Below are 26,943 nucleotides of genomic sequence, written 5' to 3' on the forward strand. Positions count from 1 at the left end.
ATCATTACATTACATCGTTCGATGCGGCATGCCTGCCTAGGCATGATTCATTGTGACATGAATTATTATTGTTTTCGAATGGTATTTTCGGAAGACGATAATTAAAACACACAAATAAAAAAAATTCCACAGTTTTCGTTTTCTTTCATAGAACTATTAAAATTTATACCACGATCAAAAATTTTTTTTTCGTCTGAACAATTTAATTTGATGTAAATTCTTAGAATAAAAACGAAAATATAGACTTTTACCAAAAAGTTGAAAATTCGGATGGCCCGGAAGCCTTGTCCGGGACGCCGGGACAAAACTTCGTAATTCGGGCCATGTCCCGGATTTTTTGGGCTAGTTGGTCACACTAGTTATACATGATTCGACAGGTCGAATATTTTTATATCAGTCTTGTTCAGTCACTGCACGGTGTTCATATTTAAAAGTGGATATTAAAAAACTGATACTAATAGTTCGAGAAAATGATTTATATTCCCAAAACCCAAAACCTCGAAATATAGCATTTATTAAATGAAAAAATAAATATGTGCTCATTCAAAAATAGTTGTAAAACTTTTTAACATTATCTAGTAAATCTGAAAACATATGACTGAATGAACCAAAAACAGATCTTCTAGTAATTATGGGATAAACCCAAAATAGTTTTCCTCCTTAACTCATTATCCTTCTTCGCAGGCGAACTGTTTGAACAACTACATCCATTTTTAACCACATATGTCTCTACAGTGATGACTCCACAAGATGCATTCAGTGTGAAAGTTATAGTCCAGGGCGCATCTGTTTTGAGATGGACGTTGAGAGGTGACTCAAATTTTTTTGCAGAAATTACTTGAAAATAAATCAAGTAATAATATTTGAGTTATCCTCCCTCTCAAAAAGGTCCGGAACATTGTTTAAATAATCAAAATGTCAAAAATTGAAGCAAAAATTCGATTTTTTTCTTCGTTTTTTGGTTATAACTTTAAAAGTAGGTATTCATTTCCGAGACAAGTTGTACTAACATAAAAGTTGCGTAATTAAATTTCCTACAATATAGAATTGGTTAAAAATTTAAAAAAATAGTCACCCTAGTTGCAAAATAGCAATAATTGCTAAAAAACCATACAAAAACAAGTATTCGCATTTTACGTTTTTCAACCATTTATGCTACACTTAGGACCTTCATATTTCACCCAGAAATACTTTATGATACAGTAAAACAATACTGTAAATTTCATTAAGATCGGTTCAATAAATTTTGCAAAATAAATTTTGAAATCCAGCTTTCGCAAAAAAAATTCATTTCTTCAAAATGTTACAGGACTGAAAATAAAGCAGATAGCAAGTTGAAAATTTTTTTTGCCTATAAAAGTGTACTGTACCTTTCATTTGCAATTTTCAAAATTAAAATCGATTAATTACCACGGCGTCAGAAAATTTTTGAAATAAACAATAATTTTTGGTGCTACGCGCAGGACAGCGGTGTTCGATTCACACAAGTTGATTTCCACCAAAATTTCTTCCAATCTTTATCTAATATATTATTTTCTTACTCTATATTTTGTTGTATTTTAATATTTTAATTCCACAAAAATCAAACTAATTTTATTATTGTTTGTGAAATATTGTTTAAACAATTGCATATGTTTAAAAATAATAAACTTTTATTATTTAAGTTAAAATATATGAACAAAGAAAGTTTTTGCTAATAAAAGTGTTATTTCAAAGGATAGAGTATGTGTTTTTATTTTGCAATAAACAAATTTATTTATTTATATGGAAATATAATAAAAATTAAAATATATCAATCATTATCAAAGGTCATTGGAATGCCCAATCAGAGCAAACTATCCTCTGTCCTGCGCGTAGCACCAATAATTAATGTTTATTTTAAAAAAATCCTGACGCCGTGTTGTTAATCGATTTTAATTTTGCAAAATTGCAAATGAAAGGTACAGTACACTTATATAAGCAAAAAAATTTTCAACTTGCTATCTGCTTTATTTTCAGTCCTGTAACATTTTGAAAAAATGAATTTTTTTTACGAAAGCTGGATTGCAAAATTTATTTTGCAAAATCTAATAAACCGATCTTAATGAAATTTACAGTGTTGTTTTACTGTATCTTATAGTTTTTTAGGGTGAAATATGAAGGTTATACGTTTAGCATAAATGGTTGAAAAACGTAAAATGCGAATACTTGTTTTTGTATGTTTTTTTTTTCAAAATTATTGCTATTTTGCAACAAGGGTGACTATCTTCTAAATTTTTAACTAATTGTATATTGTAGGAAATTTAATTACGCAACTTTTATGTCAGTACAACTTTTCTCGGAAATGAATACTTTTAAAGTTATAATCAAAAAACCAAGAAAAAAATCGAATTTTTCCTTAATTTTTGGACATTTTGATTATTTAAACAATGTTCCGGACTTTTTTGAGAGGGAGGATAACTCAAATATTATTATATGATTTATTTTCAAGTAATTTCTGCAAAAAAATTTGAGTCACCTCTCAACGTCCAAATGTACTAATATTTTTACCGATGCGTCCTGGTCTATTAATGACTGAGTTGATTTGACTGACTCGACAGGACTGGACTCGACTGAACTCGTTTGGTGCGAAATGAGCCTTAGACGTTTTGATTTTTAATTAAATGTTATTACTTAAAGTTTTATTATTTTACCTTTTAATTTTTAGTTGGAGGTGGAGTTGAATATTGGTTTTGGACATCGGGAACTACATTATCTAGCGGCAGATGGATATGGATGAGAACAGGCCGTCCAATTGGTTGGGCTAACTGGGGCGAAGGTTACGTTGGTCTCGGAAGATGTCTAGAGGTTAGATACAACTACGCTAGCGGTCTTAAATGGCACGACACACTTCAAAATGAGGGCCGTCATGCTTTATGTGAGGCTAAGATTACAAGAACGGTGGCAGATTTGATTCCTAAATTTTGTAATAGATGGGACTACACTAAATGATGTAAAAGTTTAAAAGAGATGTATTATAAAAGAATGGTTTAGTGTGGATTTTTAACTTACGTGTATTGCTTATTGTGTGTATTTTAAATAAATAAAGTTCGTCGCATATTATAAATTAATAAATGAAAATAGTTTCTGTCATTGTGGGATCGGTACTCACCGGAGGGACCGCAGACGTTCGGATACAATTAGCGTCTCTTTGCAAAGACAATGACGTCGACTTTGTAAAGTAACAAGACACTTACTCAACACACACACACACACCCACACACACACACACACACACACACACACACACACACACTACATATGAAAATAGGTACAACGTACCTACCATGCCAATGACCATTAGATGTCGAGGCATTAGCTAAAGGAAAAAAAGTTCGTCGCCATCTTCTTATTGTTTGACCCCTAACCATTCCAATATTTGACTTATTTGGCCTGACCACTTTGCTTGAAGGTATTTAGTAATAGCAAAATTTTATGTGCATTTGTATGGTAAGAGCCGCCACGTGGGGTAAGAGCGGTAGTACTTAAGGTTATTTTGATGTTAAGCAGCTAAGTAAAAATAAAACATATTTACTTAACGGATACCTAGTTTACTCTGATCTTTAATTCTATCATTTTTAATAATCAAAATGTCGTGTTCTTGCGGTGATACAGGGGCTGTTTATTCAGCACCCATGCTTCAAGAATTTGCACATCTAATATTTTTCCAAAAAGAATAATAGACTTATGCCTGGTTGCACCAACAAATCCTAATCGTCAGCTTTGTCCAGCTCAGCCTACAGATAGGACTAGAGATGCATCAAGTCAAACTAGTTTGATTTTACTCAACAAACTTGACTTGACTTGAAAACCAAACTTTTTTTGTAAAAAAGTTTGACTTGACTTGATTTCGATATCTTTAGGTTTGACTTGAAATCAAACTTCTTCAAACAGTTTGAAGTTTGAATATCATATTGTGCAACGTGTTTATTTTTAATTCTAATTGACAGCATACCGCCTTTTGTTGTGACTTATTTGGACAGATCTGAACCTGTACTCTGCTACTCCGCAAATTGGTTATAAATAGGTTATATTCATATTTAGAAGCATATGCTTTGCTTGTTTGTTGAAATACGTTAGTTTTGAAAGGTGTGCTTTGTGCAATAATGCCTGAACCTGAACTTTTTTCCGCTCAGAGTACGTACCAGAACAAAGTGAGTCTTATTTTGAAAATATCCCCACTGCAAAAATTAAGAGAAAAAATCTGTAGACGAGGCAGAATTGATTAATAAGAAAAATAAATATGTATGTAGGTAAACTGATTTATTTAATGTTCCGGCAGGCGATTCCAAAACAATGAAAAGAGCAAAGTGCACATTATGTAAAAATAAAAACAGTGTTATACAAATGACATAGTGGAACTAGTTCTTAAAACATCTGAAGGTGCATTTAAATCAAAGCGAACACGAACGAACGAACGAAGGAACGAATTCGTAGGTGTTCGCTAGGTTATTCGTTCGCTACAAAGTAGGACCACAGCATAATAAAATCTAATATATTCTAATCTAATATATACTTATATTTACTATGCTCTCTGACAAAGTGATAAAGAAGGATAAAATTAGAAATGAGTATATTAGGGGAAGTCTAGGTGTGGCACCAATTGATGCCAAAATGAGAGAGCATAGGTTAAGATGGTTTGGTCATGTTCAACGTCGAGACGTTAATCACCCAATACGAAGAATAGCTGAAGTGCAGATTCCTGGAAGGAGTAGGAGAGGAAGACCAAAGAAGACCTGGGGGAGACGATAAGGCAGGATATGTTGGTAAAGGGGATTGACATTGATATGACCCAAGATAGAATTGTGTGGAGAAATGCAATTAGGGAAGCCAACCCCGCATAGGGATAAGGCTAAGAGAATGGTGAATGATTTACTATGCTGTCTATCTTATATTTACTATGCTGTGGTAGGACCATTTACATTGAAGCGAACCAATGCCGGATACAGATGAAGATATAATCGTTAGCGCTGCTAGTTTTATAGTTATTGCAGGACTTGCCGAAAAAAAAGGAAGAAGAGAGTATGGTGCTCGAGTTTGTTACAAAAGGGAAAAAAGGAGGAGGTGATGCCTTGTTAAGTGATTTAATGACTGACAATAATTTATTTCAAGTTACAAATTTCTGTAGAATGTGGAAGATCTTGAGATTTTGTTGAATTTGATTGGACCTAGCATTTCTAAAAATGATACAAATTTCAAAAAAGCAATTACTGCTAAAGAAAGAATGCTGCTAACCCTCCGCTTTCTTGCAACAGGTGACTCCTATGCAAGTCTTAAGTACTTGTTCAAAATTTCAACTTAAGAAAGTAACAAATGAATTATGAAAAATATATTTAATGGTAAAATTTAATTAAACAATTAATTATTTCAGTAGGTCTGTAATTTTAATATTATATATTATTTGTATAATATGTACAAAAATAAGTGCACTACCAGACATTAATTCGGTTTTAGTCACCAGCCAGATGGATTTAAAAGCGTAAAAATATTATGTATTTAGCAGTGACGTAAATTTTCGATATTTTTGACTATTTGTAACGATTCCTATAACTATCAATATCAGGTACTTTATACTCTTAATGGTAATAGTTTTATTAGTCATCTAACAAATAGAAAACTACAAAAGTGTATTTCTGGACCATGGTTCTGCCAATTCGTTTTCATAATATATTAAAGAATAGTAGGATTTTTTTATTAGAGTTACAACAATAAAGCAACAAATAATGTAAAATATCAAAGAACCTTTTAGTACTGGCAGGTACTTATTTTTCCCCAAGTTTCGAGAAATTCGGGAACGCATATTGCCCGCACCTGTATTTAAGATGGGCCAGTCACACATTGTGTTTAAGTTATTGTCGTGTTTCTTGTCAGTGAAATTTTAATACAAAGTTAGAAAATGAAATGTGTGCTCTGCAAGGGAAAAAATTAGAAAATAATCAAATATGTAATTTTCTTAAATATAAGTATACATTTTGATATGACTTGAATTTCATTTTGTCCTGTCTCTATTCTATAATTATCTAATTTAAAACAAAAATAATTTATCCAGGTATTTTTTATTTTGTTGAAAATTTTGACGATATTTCTGACTCTGTCCATTCATGATATTCTATGCATTCGACGTAGGCACCACATTTCAAACACTTTCGACGCCCAAATCGGGTGTCGTTGTCAAAATATAAAAATATTACTAAACTAAACAAAAATGTTGTTGCTTAGTAAAAAATTCTTCTAATAATTTATTTAATCTGGCTCATTTATATCGGCAATTCAGACTTATATTATACATTTTAAAGTAGAAGACTTTAAAATGATATCGCCAATATTTATGAGTTGCGTTCCTGAAAAAGTACTAAACATTTTATCTAGAAGAAAAGTATAATATCTGCTAAATACATTAATTTTTAAACCCTTTCAAACTAGTTTGACAAACAGTTTGAATTTTCAAACCTGTAACCATTGACCAGTTTGACTTGACTTGAATTAATTCCAGAAGGATTGACTTGAGTTTGACTTGAAATTAAGTCAAACTCAAGTCAAATTCAAACATTCAAGTCAAACTTGTGCAACTCTAGATAGGACCGCTTTAAGTCTGACTTACGTTGCACCATAATTTTCGATTCTTATCTAAGCAATCTACGTGGAAATCCATTGTGGCAGGCTGAAAACTGATCTAAGACTCAATGGTGCAACGCGTATGTTTCGTAAGCTAAGCTTAAGATCTGCTGGTGCAATCAGGCATTAATTACTCGATATTACACACTCTTGATCCAGTTTAATATTAAATAGTATTTGATATTATTTAATATTAACTAATTTTCTAATGCATGTAAAAATCTTAATCTCCGACTGGTATATTATTTGACAAATAATGTCATGATTTCGAAGTCAGTTGACAATACTGTCAAGTTGACAAATACCAACCTAAGTAAAACTATAGTTACCACAATTACGTTACGACTATAGCTGGTAAATGTACTTACTTGAAAACTAATTGATTCAAAATTCATTCAAATTTTGTGCATATAAAGAAAAATTTAGTCGGACATTAAACGTTGAAGGCACCACGGGTATTATAGATAATAACGCTTTCGGTCAACGTATATCCCACGGGCCAAAGGCGGCGAAGGCCCGTGGGAATATACACCATTGACCTCAAGCTTTATTATCCGTATAATACCCTTGGTACCTTAATAACTATAACATTTTCTCCCATTAAAAATCTTAAAATTTAGAAAAAATTATAAGGTGTATTCACTAACAAATAATATTCTTTATACTTCGGTTTGACAGAAAATTTGGCGGCAGACGAACGAAAAACAAAAACAATATCCTGCCAACATCACAGATCACAAACAGAAATCTTATCTATACGTAAACATACGATGGGAACAAATAAAGGTTCTTCTCAGAACCAACTGACTAGAGATCTCGGACCGTCTATCCGAGTCTGTCACCTTAACATCGAGGGCATAAGCCAGGCAAAATGCCAAGTGTTGCAAAAAATCCTACACGATAACGACATTGACCTGGTTGCCATACAAGAGACCCATACTAAAGACAAAGTCCAGCTTGATTTAAGGGGAAAGATACCTGGCTACGATTTACTGGGAGCCACCTATGATAAACATTACGGCGTCGCAACCTACATTCGCTGCAATATAGAAAATGGTTTCCTACTTTCTGCTTCCAATGAAAATAATATACATGAAGTAGTCACCAAGATTGGAGATATTACCGTAGTTAACATATACAAACCTCCAGCCACTACATGGAACCCAGAAGTGCTAAAGAATCATCCACATCCTACTATATACATCGGCGACTTCAACAGCCACCACGAAATGTGGAAGTACACCACGAATGATGAAAATGGGGAGGCACTAGTAGAATGGTCCGAAGAGCAAAACACATATCTAGTTTTAGATGCCAAAGACAGAGGAACATTTAAATCAGCTGCATGGAGAAAAGAATATAACCCAGACCTATGTTTTGTCTCAAAAGATACCAATGACAGACCACTAACAACTGCGAGAAGTGTCCTTGCAGACTTCCGACCTACTCAACATCGTCCGGTGTTTATCACCATCGGAATATCAATTCCAATAATTAGATCATATCCTCGACCCAGGTGGAATTTTAGAAAAACAAACTGGAAGAAGTTCTCTGAACAACTAGACCGGACCTTGAGCTGGGTCCCTCCAACCAGCAAACATTATGAGAGGTTTGTGGGCGCAGTAATAAGCACTGCCAAGAAAACCATCCCTAGGGGGTATCGCAAAGAATATGTGCCTGGATGGACTGAAACATGTGAAGACTTATACACGAAGTTTCTCGAAAGTGGTGACCGAGAAATAGCCGATGAGCTTTTACACAACATCGATACAGCTAGACGCCAAAAATGAATAAAGACTGTCGAAAACCTTGACTTCAAAAAATCAAGCCGGCAGGCATGGTCCTTGTTGCGGAAAATTGGAGGAGCTAACCAGCTGGAATCCAGAGAGTCTAAAATGTCTCCTAACAAGGTTGCCTCCCATATAGTATCTCTATCCAGAGCTCCACGAGATCGAACACATACTACCAACGTGAAAAAAGACTTAAGGGCATTAAAACAAATGAACAGAACGAACTCCGAATATCCAGCAAGAATACTTATTTCTGAAATCACACATGCGCTGAAAGAAATGAAATCAGGTAAAGCACCTGGCTTTGATGGTACCTATCCAGAGTTCTTGATACACAGTGGTGCATACACGAAACAGTGGCTTGCAATGTTCTTTAATGATATACTTCAGTCAGGTAACATTCCTTTCTCACTTAAGCGAACAAAGATAATTACAATTCCGAAACCGGGCAAATCAAACGATAAGCCAGAAAACTACCGCCCCATAGCTCTACTCAGCATGGTATATAAACTATTAGAAAAGCTTCTCCTCAACAGAATTAGTCACAGGATACTAGAAAATGTCCCCGTTGAACAAGCTGGCTTCCGCCCTCATCGAAGCTGTACGGACCAAGTGCTGTCATTAACAACTTTTATAGAAGCTAGTTTTCAAAAGAAACAAAAGACAGCAACAGTATTTATAGATCTAACAGCTGCATATGATACTGTTTGGAGACAGGGATTAATATATAAACTGGCCCGCATTATCCCCTGCAGAAAGATAATTAACCTCATTGAAAACATGCTGACCAACAGAGCCTTCCAGGTTATAATGGGAAAGGAGACGAGTAGACAGATGAAACTTAACAATGGTCTTCCACAGGGTTCTGTCCTTGCCCCTTTACTTTTCAGCCTCTATATTGCTGACATGCCTGAAACCGAATCTCGGAAGTTTGGATATGCTGACGACTGGACCCTTGCAACAAGCCACCAATCTTTAGAAAGTACAGAAATCACTCTCACGAATGACTTATCCATCCTCAGCGAATACCTTAAGAAATGGAGACTACAGCCAAGTACTACAAAAACTGAAGTATCAGCTTTTCATCTAAACAACAAGTTGGCAAACAGAGAATTTCGAGTGTATTTTAATAACAAGCTGTTAAAACACAATAAATACCCGAAATACCTTGGGGTTACTCTAGACAGAACGCTCACATTCAGAGAACACCTGACGAAAACAGCAGCAAAATTGAAAACACGCAACAATATAATACAGAAACTCTGCGGCACTACATGGGGGTCCACAGCATCAACATTAAGATCCTCTGCTCTTGGCCTGATATATCCGGTGGCAGAATACTGTGCTCCAGTGTGGCTAAATAGCAGGCATACCCACCTGGTCGACACCCAACTAAACCGTACTATGCGTATGATAACAGGCACAATTAAGCCCACCCCTACAATGTGGCTACCTACCCTTAGTAATATAGCACCACCCAACCTACGCCGCGAACATGCATTGGTTAAAGAATATAACAAAATAATGGACAGTCGCCAGCTTCTAGTCCACAACGACATCCCCGATATTCTTGGAAACCGTCTCCGATCCAGGTTACCCCCTCTACAATCTGCTCAAGCGCTGCAGCAATCCAACTTTGACTTAAATACCCGATGGAGAGAAGATTGGGAAAGTAGGACAGATCCGCATTACCATAGTCTACCGGACATCATAGGGAAACCTGGCGAATTTGAACGTCCCCGTAAGATTTGGGCAGCCCTTAATCGAATTCGAACAAACTGTGGAAGATGCGCCGACTCCCTGCACAGATGGGGTAAACTCCCCTCGCCTTCTTGTGACTGCGGCGCTGCAAGACAGACGATCAGTCACATTGTTCAGGACTGCCCACGCAGAGCATACACAGGCGACCCTATAGACTTTGTAATGGCAACCGAAGGGTCAATCGAATATATAAAAAAATTGGACATCTGTTTGTAATGCATTGTATAATGCATAAATCTAAATATATTCTGTGATATACTTAAGCCATACGCTAAATAAATAAATATACTTCGGTAACACTGTGTGTCATATTATACTAGTCTAATACTCTGCCTGGGAAAATTAGCAAAATACATGTATTTACCAGCAATTTTGTCTAAAGTTAAATTTTTTGAAGTTATAGAGTAATAATTGAAAAAACACCATATCGGAGCGCCATTTTGTTTATAAAAAAACTAGCACACTATCTGCGGTCTTTGCATACCTACATATATTATACAGTGCATTCAGAAAGTGTGAAAACGGTGTATTATCTCATGTCTTAATTATTTTCAGAGTTAAAGCTTTGACAGGTCGATTTTTATTTTTAAATTATGATTTTTGACGTCACATAATAGTGACGTCATCGATTTGGGCGTGATGACGTCATGGATGATTTTTTAAATGGGAATAGGGGTCATCTGGCAGCTCATTTGAAAGGTGATTCAATTCTCTATTCAGTAATATAAACATTAACATCATTATTTATACAGGGTGGCCAAAAAAGGATTTTTGAATTAAAATAATTGACTCAAAAAGAATAATGTATGTAATTTATGTAACTCAAAATACATTTTAATGATATGATGCCACATTATTATTTATAGCAACTGCGTGTTTAATTGTACTAATTTGTACCTACATAAATAAATTACAATAAAATTTTGGTTTTGAACAGTTTTATTCATGAAATAATCGCAACATATTGCACTCGATTTTTAAAATTATTATCGAATTTTTGCCCCCGTGACACTGACATAATTTGACTCCCCTTCGGGTCGTGAAATTATAACTGTCAAAGTGTCACTCGGGAAAAATTCGATAATTTTAGAGCTCTTGTGCAATTACTACTGATAATTACCCGGAAAGGATGAAAGGATTTGATTTCAGTTCAGTGCCTCTACCCAGGTGCTTCGATGAGGAAACGGTTATTCCCAAATATGTATAAGCACATAGTAGAGGCTCTGTACTGTTGTGTTAGGATACACGGCATCTCTTAGTAATCTTCTTATTAAAACAAATCCTTTTAATAATTAAAAATGTCTTTGGCAAAACAACTACGTTTGTTTATAGTAAATACGATCGACCTACATTAGCACATCGGTGTACCAGTTTTCGGTTTGACCAAGGTCGGTTTGAAATAACAAATAGTATTCATTATTTATAACCTAGTCGACTTAGCGCTTTTAACCAAAACAATCTTACTTTCATTATATACCAAAACAATAAACAGGAGAAGACGAATTATTATTTCTAATTCCATTGCGAACAGTAAGTGACTAATATTTGAGATCCCAAAGGGGAAACATCACAGCTACTGCGAATTAACTTACCACCAGCTCTTTACAGTAGTCTTCTAATTTACAAAATAAATGATCTACGGTAATACGAGTTATTTCATCAACCCATTATGGTAGGGGGTAACCACCCCTTAATTATCTAAGGTGGTTCAGAAGTTAGGAACCTCCATACTGTAATCAAATCTGAATCTTTTCTTTTCTTTTAGTTTATATTTTATTCACCTTTGGTGGATATTAAAGGAAATAGTTTGCTAAAATTATTATCACGGTGAATGACAGGACGTGAAATGCAATTTAGATTTCCCTTGTCGAGTATTTCGCCATTCTGTTATGCTTTATTTCCGAACTTAAAAAGCTCAGAGGATAAATAGTTTCGAATTTTATTTCCTGACTTATTAGACTTTCTAACAAAATGAATTTAAATATGAATTTAAGACAAATTTTAGTTTTATAATAGGTATTTTTATTGCCTTGTTATGTTAAAAATATTTATTTCTAACGATTTTAAAGCTAATTGCTTCTCACCAAAGCTATAAACTCCACAAAAAAAAAAAATTAAAAAATAATTTTTTTATTAAAAAAATTCCACCGCATTACTACAATCTTCCTCGAGGAACTTACGAGTGAGAAGTTATGTTGCGAAATTGTTTATCAAGTTATGACGAAAAAGCATAAAATGTTTGATTTGTTCTAACGGCGCGACTGCTACCGGGTTAAAAAGAATCAGCCCGGGCAGATGTTTTTTTATATTTTTTAGATCATTCGAAACAAAAAAGGTCATTTACAATTTTTTTCTTAAGGTAATGCTTTTCGATGAAGTTAACTTCTCAGTGGTGCTATGACTCATTCAGTGAGTTATAACGCCTCCTTATACCCTTTCAGGTCTTAAATTGGGGTTTAGTTATGAATGAATGACATTAATTTTAGAATCAATTTAATTAGTAAATAAAATAAATAAGATGTTTAAAAATACAATTTGAGTATATTTTGAAAGAAATAATTTATTAAAAACTTTACAAAGGTTTGTACGAGTATACGGCCTCTACTTTAACGGGAGTACCTAATAATAAATGGACTCTTTCATCTATTGTTGACGAGTCAAAACACTTTAGGGGAGAGCAGGGTAAAGTGGAATAGCTAAACTTTGAAATTAAATAAACTTTAAATTTTTCGAAATAAGATTTTGTAAAAAACATATTTTATTTACGCAACGTTTAAGATCATTTTCTCGAAATATAAATTAAGTAAGTAAATTTTTTGTTACGCGAGGGTTTGTCAGGCATTGTCTTTTTTCCACTTTGCCCCGCAAGGTTGGGTAAAGTGAAATAGTCGGTGGGGTAATGTGAGATATAACTAGTATATATAAAAAGTCTTTAAAATGAAAGAATGTGATTAAGAAAAATAACACAAAAGTACCTATTCTAATATTAGTTGCAAATGATAATTTAAAAATAATAAAAACATTTATGAAAATTTAATTACTCCATGGCGAAGTGAAGAATAATTGACGAGACCGCCTACAATTTCACTTTTTAAAATAACACTGTAGTCAGGTGTATCTGGAAACACAAATGAGTCCTGGTGGTTTCTGTAGTTTCTCAGGTAAGTTATGTCATAAGCTTCTTCCTCGTAAATGTCTTCTAAACACTGCCCTTTAATTTTTCCAACAAATTTCATGACTGTTACCTTTCTTATCTCTGTTAAAGTTACTACGACATAATCATCTTTTTCAATATTCTTCTGTATTAAAGTAAATTCCTTATCTTTTTGACGAAGTAACTCTGTTGTTTCGAGTTGATCCTCTAGTGAAATAAGATCTTCTGAATCTGAATCCTGGCATATATTCGTGGACTCTTCCGAAGAGCTTTCATATTCCATCGATGTTTTTCGGGACTTCATTTTTTAGCTTTACTTTTAATATTTTCTTGGCTCAAATTTCGTTTAACATTTTTTACGGCTTTTGTATTTGGTTCTTCCAAACTCTGCTTTAGCTCTAAGAAATACGGGGAAGATGCTATAATAGCAGTTTTACCATGCCTACGTTTTCCACCCTTTTTTGTCAGTTTTGGTGTTGCTTTTGGCAATGGAAGAATATCACTTGGAGATCGTAATTCTTTTAAAGGAGATGTGTGTGAGCTGTCGGAAGTGTTCTTTATATTATAAAATGAACGACAAGAAATTGCTAAATCACTCTTGCTCGGAGTTTTCTGGTCGTTTTCATTATTGTTACTTGCTGAATTTTCAATATTAGGTTCAACTGTTTCTTTAGTTACCTGATTGTTTGAATCACGAGAAGCCGAAGGTTCACAACTCATTGGCTCAGGTTGAACAGAAGCTATTGCTGGCAAATGATCTGGGGTTTTTTCAAAAATATTTTCTCGTTCTGTTATTTGTGAAGGTGCAAAATCTATGTCTGAAAATTTGGTATTATCGTATGGGACAATACCTGCCGACTTAAAACCATTTTCTGCATTTGAGAGTGTGGCTGCCCTTGCATAAGCTTTACCAAATATTTGGCCTACATCTTGTAATTCAATAAGTTTATTCGATTTGTTTCTCTGCCAGTTTCTAACCTCTTGAGCATAATAATTGCTTAAAGGATACATGAACCTTACGTCAAGTGGCTGTAGCTTGTGTGACGTATGTGGAGTAATTACTAAAATGTGAACATGGTGTTGTCTTGCTGTTTCAATTAAAGCCATTTCTTTTACGTGTGTTGAGCGCCCATCTAATATTAGGAGTGCAGGATCATTTTCAGTTGGATGTGTGTGTTTCAGAAAATGGGGGAACCAGATATTGCTCATTATTTCTGTCTGCATCCATCCAGATTTATGAAAAGTCACAATACTTCCTGGAGGCAAGTTTATCTCGTAAATAGGATTTCTTCTCTGACGAGGAATAATAAGAAGAGGTGGAACGTAATGACCTGCAGCACTAACACAAATTTCGGCTGTAATTAGAGTACCTATCTCACCAGATGTCAAGTTTACTACCTGCTTTTTACCCTTTACGGATATAATTTTTGTTGGCTTATTTGGGACAGTAGGTTTACTACTTTCATCACAGTTGTAGGTTCTGCTGGCAGAAAATGCATATTTATCTTGAAGTTTAGCCAATAGAGCAAAAAATGTGTCGACAGAAACTTTATTAAAGCCAGAAGCTCTAGCTGCTGATGTGTTTTCTGATGTTCTCAATGTCACTTGGGGATGCCTTTTTAAAAATAGGTACAACCAGTCTTTACCAGCTAAACAGTTTTGTTTATGAAACTTGTTTGGAATTTTATTAATTTCTGCATACTGGAAAGCTAAACTTCTTAGTTCTAAATAAGAAAGACCAAAAAATAACTTATCCATACCAATAAGGTGGTCAACTAATGCTTTTCCTGTTCCGGATTGAATACGGTTTGAAATCGGCCTAGCTTCTTTCTTAAGGATACCCGTTCGCACAGACCTGATTGCAGCTTTCATTGACTCCACAGACCATTGTTGTTGGGCCGTTTTTCGTTTATAATTTCGCATTTTACACCTGGAAAGACAAATATTCTTTTTTTAATGGTGGTAATCAAGTATAATTACATGTGGGGCAAAGTGAAACGATATTTCAGTTTGCGCATCTATTAATACTTCACATTGCCCCAAGTGGATTTAAAAGCAACAATGGTCCAGTAAAAATATTTAACCCTGACCTAACAATCTATATTTTGTATAATAGAGAGTTAACTATAATTGTTTTTGTGTGTTAGTTTCAAGAATATGTTTAGTTAAACAAGATAGAAGAATTAGCAATTACACTCACCTGCAGATATTACAAATTGTCGACCAAAAATGTATAAACAGTGATATTTTCAAAAACACCGACAGACGACTGCAACAAAATGGTCGATAAGCACGTACTACTTCTAAACATTGACTGGATTGTAAACAGTGGCGACTCCGTTCGCGGAAGAATTTGAAAACGTGCTATTTCGCTTTACCCCACCACTTTACTTTACCCTTCCCTCCCCTACTTTATTTCATCGGTAATTAAATTTTTCGCCAAATTGAAAAAAAAATATTGGTTACTTTATTAAGACAATAATTAAAAGATTCATGTAACTTTATTTATAATACATTTCGAGCAAAAATCGCTTTTGTTCATCCGTGAAAACCGTTTTTATTAATAAATTTCTATACTAAAACTTTAAAAGTCAAAGCTGACGTAGACTAACAAGTATATCTAAACATAGTCGAAGTTGACGTAAACTGAATTATATCTGATTTAATTATAGACATGTAATGTATAGCTATCTCTGTCATTCAGAGCCCACTATGTCGACAAAAAATTAGGATCACTGGATATTATATTTCTAATGATGTAAATGTTTGTCTGCCTTTCTGGTCTAAACGCTGCCTGTTCTTCTCCCAGTTCTTTTTCTACCTCTTGTCTTAGCCTCTTTTGCCAGACTTTTAGGATTTGTCGCTTATTCCATGCCTCTTTGTATATTTTCAATAACCAGTTCATCCCTTCTTCTCCCATGTATTTTAATATTTTTCTCCCAGATTTGTCTGTTTTTATGTTTGATACTTCCTGCATTACTCCTCTTCTCTTTATTTGCTTTTTATTCCAAAGTACATATTATTATGTTTCCAAATTGTATCTACAAATTAGACGCTATAGCATCACTCGCTTATCAACATCGACAACAGTATAATATGCATGAATATTCTGACTGACTTACGACCCCTATTTCATAGCTAAACTTTATTATTGCTTGAAGGTAACTTCTCAGTGGTGCTATGACTCATTCAGTGAAGTTATTCCACAGCTAACCGCGCTTTACGAAAATTTATACTACGACAATGTAGATATGTGGCGAATTCTCGGAAACCCGATAATATGCCAGCCCGTATTATGCAATAATAAAGCTATTTTCAATTTAGTGCTCTCGCCAGGGGGGTAAAAGGCCACCTTTATTTAGATGGACTTAACCAAGATTTTTTATTTACTTTTATTTACGTAGAATACGAATTTTTTGTGTAACAGTTGATCCGGATGTCAAAAAGATTTTTTGCAAAACAAAACATTTTTTTGTATTTTTGGAAGCAAGAAATGTTATTAATTGATGGATTCGACCGTTACTTGATGGAAGTTCATTTTATCTAACAATAAAAAACTGAAAACGTTTGTTTTCTATACTTCCACAAAATTTATTATATCTAAGTGACTACAGCTGTTTCGGCGGAGTGCCTTTCTCAAGTAATTACTTGAGAAAGGCACTCCGCCGAAACAGCTGTAGTCACTTAGATATAATAAATTTTGTGGAAGTATAGAAAACAAACGTTTTCAGTTTTTTATTGTTAGAGAAATGTTATTATTAGTTTTTTCGTAGGATGCATATGGTAGGGGAGCCCAAGCTGGGATTTTTGCAGTTACTCGAGAGCGTCAGACTATCACACGGGGAGAAGCCTCGTACCCTGTAAATGTACCTCTACCATATTTATATTGGCTCTTAATACAGGGGAGTTCGTTAAGGGGGTAAAAAATCTATCCTTAGAAAAACTCGAAATCGTCAGATTAAGATAAGGTACGTTAAGTATAGTATTTTTACTACAAAACCAAGATTACGTAGGTCAAAATTTCTGACGTAAAAGCACTGTCAAAACATTAGAATGTGACTTTTCATCATGGCCACGTTAATGTCATTACTTGTCAGATATTTTCTTTGTTTTTGTTTACTATAAAAATAATATTTATAATTATTTATTCTAATTAATGATGTCAATCGGATTTCATCAATTGCCGCAATATATTATTAATCATATGCCAAAATATTTGTTAATGTTAACGAAGATAATGATATTTCATAACATCAACTCTAGAATTGAAATTTGTGTAGCACAGCTAAAATACGACAACAACACGGAACTGCTCGATCTTGTATAAGCGTCCACATTGTATTTTAATAAAAAAAACCTAATCGCGATTACATTGAGAATTGAGAATTGAGAATTGAGAAATTATATAATTATAATTATATATAATTTATAATTAAATAACCAAAAACATTTATTATTATCAATAATATAAATTCTCTAAAACAATTATTTAAGTTCAATATTCCAAAAAATAATAATTTTAGTTAAATATTTTAGATAATATTATGGTAGGGGAGCAAAGTATGCTAAATGTGCAGTCACTCGAGCGCTTTGGGGACCTATTAGGTTGTGAAGAGTAGGTCCTAAAACCAAAAAAAGTTAAGTAAAGTTTTCCATTTTAGTGGGCGCTTGCCATTTTTTAATTTAATTTTCCATTTCCAACAATCGTTTTTCCGATTATAACGCCATCTATCCATAATTCGAAAAATTTTTTTCGAATAATAGTTACTTATTTTTACGTAAGGAATCCAAATCTGCAATAAAAAATGAGGGCTCCTATTTAAGATTTTAAAGTAACCCCCCACCCCACCTCCGTGGGGGTCGTGTTTAGTACCATTCGATAGATTTTTCAAAAATATTGAATAAGTGTATTTTACAGTTTTTCGATCTGATGTTAATTCCGCGAAATATCGCGGGATTCGTATTTAAAATATTAAATTTACCCCCCACCCCTCTCCGTGGGAAGTCATGTTTGGTATCATTCGATATATTTTTAAAAAATATTGAGCACATATTTTTTAGTTTCTCGATCTGTCATTCATTTCGCGAAATATTCGCTTTTTTCTTGTAAAATTTTGGGACTCACCCATTTCCTTACGCCCGGCTCAAATCGTCAGATTTTTGAAATATACACTCTTTTGCATACACTTAACTTACCTTATCTCAATCTGACAATTTCGAGTTTTTTTAAGGATATAATTTTTTTTCGCACCCCCCTTAACGAACTCTCCTGTGTTAAGAGCAAATATGTGGTAGAGGTACATCTGCAGTAAGCCGGGCCGAAAAAGGACAAAAAAAAATTTTGGGAAATTTTAAACGGGCTAGTAAAAAATAAGTTGTGTATGGTAGTCCTAATACTGTGTACCAAACATAGGCCGAATTAAATTATTTTTGACCGGGCCCCCGTGGGCCTAAAAAATTTTTTTTTGCTTTATTTTTGGGGCGGGCTAGTGTCTTAGATATTAATATCAATGCTACTATCTTTTTTTTTTAATTTTCATCATGATCTAAAAAGATTTAACCGGCTCCAGGACTAAAAATATAAGAGAGGGGTAACCAATGCATATTTATTTACTATTTTTGCGCTGTGAACTGTGCAGCTTTCTGCTTGAATCAATATTCGGCACAAAAGTTTTTAAATTGAACTATTATGCACACATTTAACATTATTTCGTATATTCATTTAACCCAGAACTCACCACGATGAGGTTGCTGCACGGTGAGTTCCACTCGCCCACCCTCCTTTGCTCAACATTTTACTTACTCATCCGTTGAAGCATAGTGTCGACGTTTACTTTCAAATATTGGCTAATTCTTTCTGGCATCAAGTTTAGTAATCTGACAATAAAGTCATAGGCCAATATGGTGAAGAAGCTATAAATGACAATGGTACTAGGCTAATAGCCTTATGCGAACAAAATGATATGAAAATCACAAACGGATTCTTCCAACACCGAGATATCCATAAATATACATGGACACAAAATACCCGAGGGCTGAAATCAATCATAGACTATACAATCATAAGACAAAAGACTAAATTGATTGTACAGGATGTGCGGGTATATAGAGGAGCCACTTGCGGCAGTGACCACCATCTATTAAAAACAAAGCTCACAATAGGAATAGATAGAGCAAGAGATTTAAAAGAAGCTGCAGCGGAAATAGAAAAATTAACAGAAAAGAAATACAACCTAAACAGCTTAGAACAAGAAAGCGTGAGGGATTTATACAGGAGTAGATTAGATAAAAAGTTAGAAACCATGCAATTTACCAGCAATGAAGAGCATTATCATTATATAAAAACATGTCTTCAGGAAGCAGCAACAGAGGCCCTCGGACTCCAAATAAAAAACTACAGAAAAACTGCGTATTGGTGGGACGAAGAAATAGAACAAGAGATTAAAAATAAAAGAGAGAAGTATAAAAAATTTCTGAACACAAGGACCGACGCCGATAAGGTAGAATACAAGAGGGTCCAAGCTAAAGTGCGAAAAATGATATGCCAAAAGAAGAATGAGGCTTGGGAGCAAAAGTGTAACATGATTAACACACATTTAGGAGGACGGAGAAGTACAGAAAGTTGGAAAGTATTAAAATCGCTACGACAGGAAAAGAAAAGAGATATAATATCAGCAATCACACCGGATCAATGGGACGAATATTTTGAAAAACTCCTAAATGAGGACAGAGCGGAATTTTTAAATAACAGTGATACCAGCAATGTAAATATCTTAGCCTCACCATTACGGGTAACAACAAAAGAAGTAGAAGAAGTATGTAAGTTTTTAAAAAATAACAAAGCACCAGGACCAGGGAACATACCAGCTGAACTAATAAAATATGGCACAACAAAATTATATGAAAACCTGGCTAAACTCTTTCAAAGATGCATCAACGGAGCGGAAATCCCAGAAGAATGGAAGACATCATGGATATCCACCATACATAAAAAAGGCAGACGGGATCAATGTGACAACTACAGAGGCATCGCTGTAACGAACTCGATCAGCCGAATATACGGAAAACTGATTAAAAATAAAATCGAAAACGAATATAAAGATATAGAAGCTGAAGAACAGGCAGGATTCAGGGCAGGGAGATCAACGGTTGACCATCTGTTTTGTATTACACAGATTATTGAGAAGAAACTGGCCGTCAACCAGGAGGTGCATCTGTTATATGTGGACTTAAGAAAAGCGTATGATAGCATCCCACAAAACAAATTATGGGAAGCATTAGAGAAAACCAATATAAGCGCAAATTTAATAACAGCGACGAAACAATTGTATACCAAAACTGCATCAAGGGTGAAAGTTGGAAGCAGGCTATCGAGAGGATTCCAAATTAGCAAAGGCCTAAAACAAGGGTGCTGCCTTTCACCGACATTATTTAAGATCTACCTCGAACAAACTCTAAAACTTTGGAAACGCAAATGCAAAAACATGGGATTACCGATCAGCAACAATACAATATACACTTTGTCATTTGCAGACGACCAACTTGTACTAGCGCAAGACTACGATGATATAGAATATATGACAAGGAAATTAATAGAGGAGTACAAAAAAGGTGGTTTGGAAATAAACATAAAGAAGACCGAATATATGTGTATCGGTGGGACACAGCAGGACCTTACACTGGGGAATGGCGAAATTATTAAACATTGCGACGCATATAAATACCTTGGTATGACCATCACACAAGAAGGAAGCGTAGACCGGACGATAGAAGAAAGAAACAACCAGGGAAGAAAAGCAATTACCCTTCTCAATAGCATCCTCTGGGACCAGTCAATATCAAACAACAACAAACATAGAATATACAATACAATTGTTAAGAGTATAATCACTTACAGCAGTGAAGTATGGCAAATAAAAGAAAGATACAAGAGAAAACTTGAAGCAACAGAAATGGATTTCTGGAGGCGCTCAGCAGGAAAATCAAGATTAGAAAGGGTAACCAACAACATAATTAGGGAAATAATGAATGTGAAACACACAATAGTAGATGACATTAGTACCAAACAGCTTAGATGGTATGGACACGTACAAAGAATGTCCGAAGAACGACTCCCGAAACAAATCCTAACGTGGACCCCTCATGGTAGACGAAAAAGAGGAAGACCCCGCCTGAGTTGGAGAGAAGGCATAAATCGAGAAATGAGAGAAAGAGAATTGGATGAAGACCTTTGGATGGACCGAAGTGAATGGCGACTAGGCATCGGAAGACGTAGGAGAACGTTTTAAAACCGATATATATATATATATATATATATATATATATATATATATATATATATATATATATATATATATATATATCAAGTTTAGCTCGAATATAACCATCTCTAGATTCTTCACCACACACTTTTATTGATGCATCAGTAATTATCTTCGCACACCTCTCCACCGATTGAGTATGGCAAGGAAAATTTTAAAACTTTGGAACTTATTTCACCATGTCCCACAATTATTCTTCGTCTGCTAAATGCTGTATTAGAGGAGGATATGTTACAGTACTATTCATCCAGTTTATGAGATCTATGTAAACTTCTGCATTGAAATTGATTTACGGATTTGGGATACTATGAAAGCACAATTTTTATATTGGCCTTCCTACATTTTAAAATCCTTCTGAGAGCATCCCCTCTAATACGTTGACGTTAATCTGTTAACATACAAATTTGAATGATTTCCGGGTGCGCAAACTAAGCATTGTCTTAAATAACTTTATTGATAAATTGATGAGACATTATTCGGAAACTCTCTCGAGGGCTGCATTGATTTCCATAGATGCCTGGCACCATATTCCAATTTTGACTGTGTTTTTATCTCAAACTTCATATCTGAATATACTTGTATTACAAACTCAGCTAAAATCTTTAAGCTTTCTCAAGGATCAGTTGTAGCTACATAAACTCTAAGAATGCGGTTAGGTGTCGTCTGTCGTGAACCAACGTGTTTGTGCCATCTTCCCTGGACTTTTCTCTGCCAAACTTTGAGAACGTATTCCATCTCCAATTATTGCTTAGGATAGTTTGGACAAATATTATTGATCTGAACTTGGATCATTTTCATTTACGAGGCAGGACAGCTTCTATGGTGTTAAATTTAATAGCAGGCATTTTTCGTAATTGGAAAGAAGGGATCCAATCGACTCAGAATATGAATAGAGACCTTTTGTGTGGTCATCTAGTTTTTGCAGCAAATATCGCAAAGGAAGTTCATTAGCGTGCAACGGGCATACACTCCACTGTAATGGTTTATTTACTCGCCTTTCTACAATTCGTATGATTCCACCTTCCAGCCCGTATTTATATGTATTTGAACCATCACATCTCATAACACCTAATTTGCTTAGATCTATATTATGGCTTTGTAAGTAGTCTAATATTCCTTCGACAATATCTATGACACGAGACCGGCTAAGATCCAAGTACCCAAAATATAAACTACCGGGTCCTTCAATTAAAGCTATATGGTTTTTAGTTTTCATAATTCGTCTCGGCTTTCCGAATACCATGGTTTGTTCTTTCCTTTCATCAAAGTGTAGCCCTTCATTATTGACTTGTTTAAATTTTTATTGCCATGCTGGAGTTGCCGTCGGTTTCCCTTAACTCCTCTCCGAATTTTATTTTTGTCGATGACCAGCACTGTATTATCTTTGAAGATTTAGTTTAGATCTTCTAAAACGGCATTTAAAAGCTTAAGTATTTTTCATGTCTACTGTATTATCTTTCTTTTGCTTAATAATAGAATATGACAACAGAAGCTTTTTTAATAGCCCCAAACATTTTTTTAACAATATAAAAATTCTTAAAAGGCCGGGGGGCCCGGTTAATTACTTTGTAAATCGTCCCAAATTTGGTATAGGATTATATAAATACTAGTTACAACCTTTAGCAACTAGCCTTGTACAAGAAATAAAAAAAATTCGACCAAAAAAAAATTTTTAAGGGCCAGGGGGCCCGGTTAAATATTTTTTAAACCGGCCCCAATTTGTTATAGGATTATATAAATACTAGTCCGAACTTTTGGCAACTAGCCGTGTATAAAAATTAAAAAAAGAATTTCGGCCCGGCCTAATCTGCAGAGTACCAGGTTTCTCCCCTTATGATCATTTGACGCGCTCGAGTAACTGAAAAAAAAAATCCCCGCTTGGGCTCCCCTACCATTATAAGAAACACGTATTTCTAATCTAACTTTAAATTATAAATAAAAATAAACATGAACCAGTCACAGAACATAAAATTTGTTTGATATTTGAGGTTGGTATTTTCTCCGATAAATAAGCGCCTGCAAAGAGGCAATTTCTTCGTAACTTGCATAGCGGGCACGCGTGAAAACATTCAAACACTATTTGTTTATAGTTTTGTTTAACAATAAAACAATTAATTTTTAGAAATGCAAATAATAAAATCCGGTATAATTTGACTTGAGCTTTCAAATGCATCAAGCAGGATTGCTATTTTATTTTTGAAACAAAATTTATTCCCGTTCAACAATTGCAATTTTTTTAATTTTTTGAAAATTCAACTGTGTTTATCTCTAAAACTATTCATCCTACGAAGAAACTTGTAAGAATACTTTTTGCTTAAAATGACCCAAGAAATACAAAAATGTCTTGTATTGAGAAAAATCGCTTTTTTGTAATTTTGCAAGTTTTTTGTTTAGAAAAATATTATCGACGTTCTGATCAACTGTTACCCAAAAAAATCGTATTTTACCGGTCAAAATACATAAAAAAACTTAAGTAAGTCCATCTAAATAAAGAAGGCGGTACACCCCTGGCGACAGCAGTGATTTATTTAATGGTTTATGCTAGAATTTTATATTTTAGTTTCAGTGCGCATATTAGCAAATCGTATTTATATTATTCATAATTTTTTATTATTCGAATATTTGATTGGAAATTTACAATTTATTCTATAACAACTTTTTAATAAAATGGGATAATATATAATGATTTGTAGATAATTTGAGAGAAGAGGCTATCCAGTGATAATTAGAATTCGTCTGAAAAAGTATAACAAATTTAATTCAGCGCTTAAAAATTTCCACTTGAAAAAAGCTTCATATTATTTTAAAAAGGTTCATCCAAAATCATAAAATAGAATAAAGTTAAACAAATAATAAATTAATTTTTTGTAAATACAAGCAATAATCATAATATTGGTTTAAATGTTCATTTATAAAATTTTGTTTTCTATTTTAAATAGTTATGTTTCTACGGCCGGGCTACAACAGCCATTTTCTTTCAGAATGTTGCAATGTGGCTTTACACTATATGTGACCTTGTAATGTGGCTTTATATTATATTATACTATATTATACTAAGTGCAATAAACTAATTTTTAGATATTATTTGTTAATTTATTTCAAATTTATTCTATTGTGTTCATGTTTTAATGAAATTAACGCGATTATTTCTTTCATAGGAGATTCTGACCAATAGAAAGCTACAGAAATCTGAATTAAATTGATAATTTTTGATAATTGCCGGTCGTTAAGTATATTACGTCAGATGCCCTTCGTTGCTACGAAAAAATACATTAAGTAACATTAATGACAATTAATGTTTTAAAAATTATAAAAGTGATGACTTTCAATCGTCAAATATTTATAAAAACTTTGTGTTTAATTGTACTAATTTGTACTTACATAAATAAATTACAATAAAATTTTGGTTTTGAACAGTTTTATTCATGAAATAATCTCAACAAATTGCACTCGACCTCTGAAATTAATATAGAATTTTTGCTCTCGTGACACTTTGACATACTACATTATAAATACAAGAAAATGAAGCGACTTATAGTCAACGGCAATGGATTGCCTCCAGGAACATGTGAATACTCTACTTTTACATAGTTTTTTACGTCTGCTTTGGATCACGTTAGTCTGAAAAATGTTTTAAGAATAAGAATATTCTTATTCTTAAAACATTTGGCATACGATAACAGCATAATGAGAACGTTGGAGGAAAGTCGTATAGATTATATACAATAAAGCAACCATAACTGTCCGACTACACAAATATACCAAATCTATAAAAATCAAAAGATTAATAAGACAGGGAGACACGTTGTCTCCCAAACTCTTTACAGCAGTACTTAAACATACTTGCAAACAATTGTAGTGGGACGCCAAAGGAATAAATATCGACGGCGAAAGGCTCTATCACCTACTATTCGGAGACGACATAGTTCTTATCACAGACAAGTTAAAAGAAATTAGAACTATGTTTACTCAGTTAGGTGCCGCCTGTATGAAAGTTTAGGGTTTAAATATAAATTTTAGAAAGGCGCAATAGGGCTTTTCATTCGCAGTCATTTGTTTCGAGCTTCTGTCATATGTCGTATAATCCGTGTATAAGTATTAATATTATGCACAGATTATACAACATATGACAGAAGCTCAAAACCAATGACAATCGATGAAAGCCCTATAGATGACAAACTTGTTACCAAGCGGAAATCCAAAAGTCGACTTCAACGAAATAGCATTGGTCGATAAATATAAATACTTAGATTATGAAATCCAAGTTTCCAGAGACAATCAAACTACCGAGTTACAAAAAAGGATCACCTTGGCATGGGCCGCACATGGAGCTCTGTCAGACATCTTCAAGGGCAACACGCCAAATTATTTGAAAAAGAAGGCATTCGACCAATGTGTGCTTTCAGTCATGACTTACGGCGCCGAAACATTATCGTTAACCCAGGCCACAGCAACCAAACTTAGAGTGGACCAAAGAAGAATGGAACGGTCACTACTTGAATTGACTTTCAGAGACAGAGCCAGAATTGAAGAAATCAGAAAAAGGACAGGCGTCACAGATGTCATAGAGCGAGTAGCATGGCTGAAGTGGAATTAGGCAGGTCATGTAGCCAGAATGAAGGACAGGATACCCAACGAAAAAGGTACGTAATATCAATAAAAATGTTAATTCAGACAACAAACGCAATACTTAACATTTGTCCAATTCTTGGTTTTATTGGAACAACAAAGCGATGTTCAGCAATTCATTATTTTCGTTAGTTGAGCTAATGTATTACGTTTATTTAATGGATGAACATTCATTATGTATACCATAATATCACTTTACTGATATTACGAACTCTGTTCACTGAGTCAACGAACAATATTCATTGAAACAACAACGTCGTTAATGGACCGACGAAGACTATTTGCTGTGTCAATAACAGTGTTATTTCTCCTAACGTATTTCGTTTATTTCTACAATTATTTCCGATAATTCTTACAATTAATTCCGTTCATTCCCACAATAAATACGGTTATTCTTACAAGCAATTATATTCATTCTTACAATCAGTTTCGTTCATTCCTACTATAAACGTATTTTATATTAATAATTACTGAATGCATTAGCCCCATGTATGATATTGATTAATAATAAGTTTTTAAATCCCCTTTTTTGTCCTAAACCTAGTGGACTTTACACTGTGTGATTTCTCATATGATTTCACTTACACAGTGCGCTGGAATAAAAGTGTTACACTCCCCCCACCCCCTTATTAACTTATTTATTTTTAGCACATAT

At 34.1% G+C, this 26,943-nt stretch overlaps 2 protein-coding genes across 2 annotated transcripts in view; one reads left to right on the forward strand and one right to left on the reverse strand.

Annotated features, from left to right (window-relative positions):
- Nucleotides 1-3,099, forward strand: part of LOC114330474 (C-type lectin domain family 10 member A-like) — a 32,517-nt gene extending 29,418 nt beyond the window's left edge. The window contains exon 4 of the mRNA XM_028279820.2: nucleotides 2,687-3,099. Coding sequence (XP_028135621.1) covers nucleotides 2,687-2,970 — 284 coding nt within the window. The 3' untranslated portion in view covers nucleotides 2,971-3,099. The remainder of the gene's footprint in view (nucleotides 1-2,686) is intronic.
- LOC114325498 (suppressor of lurcher protein 1) overlaps nucleotides 1-26,943 on the reverse strand; it is a 933,155-nt gene that overhangs the window by 803,613 nt on the left and 102,599 nt on the right. The window lies entirely within an intron of this gene.

Source organism: Diabrotica virgifera, chromosome 4, assembly GCF_917563875.1.
Source record: "Diabrotica virgifera virgifera chromosome 4, PGI_DIABVI_V3a".
NCBI classification, from domain to species: domain Eukaryota; kingdom Metazoa; phylum Arthropoda; class Insecta; order Coleoptera; family Chrysomelidae; genus Diabrotica; species Diabrotica virgifera.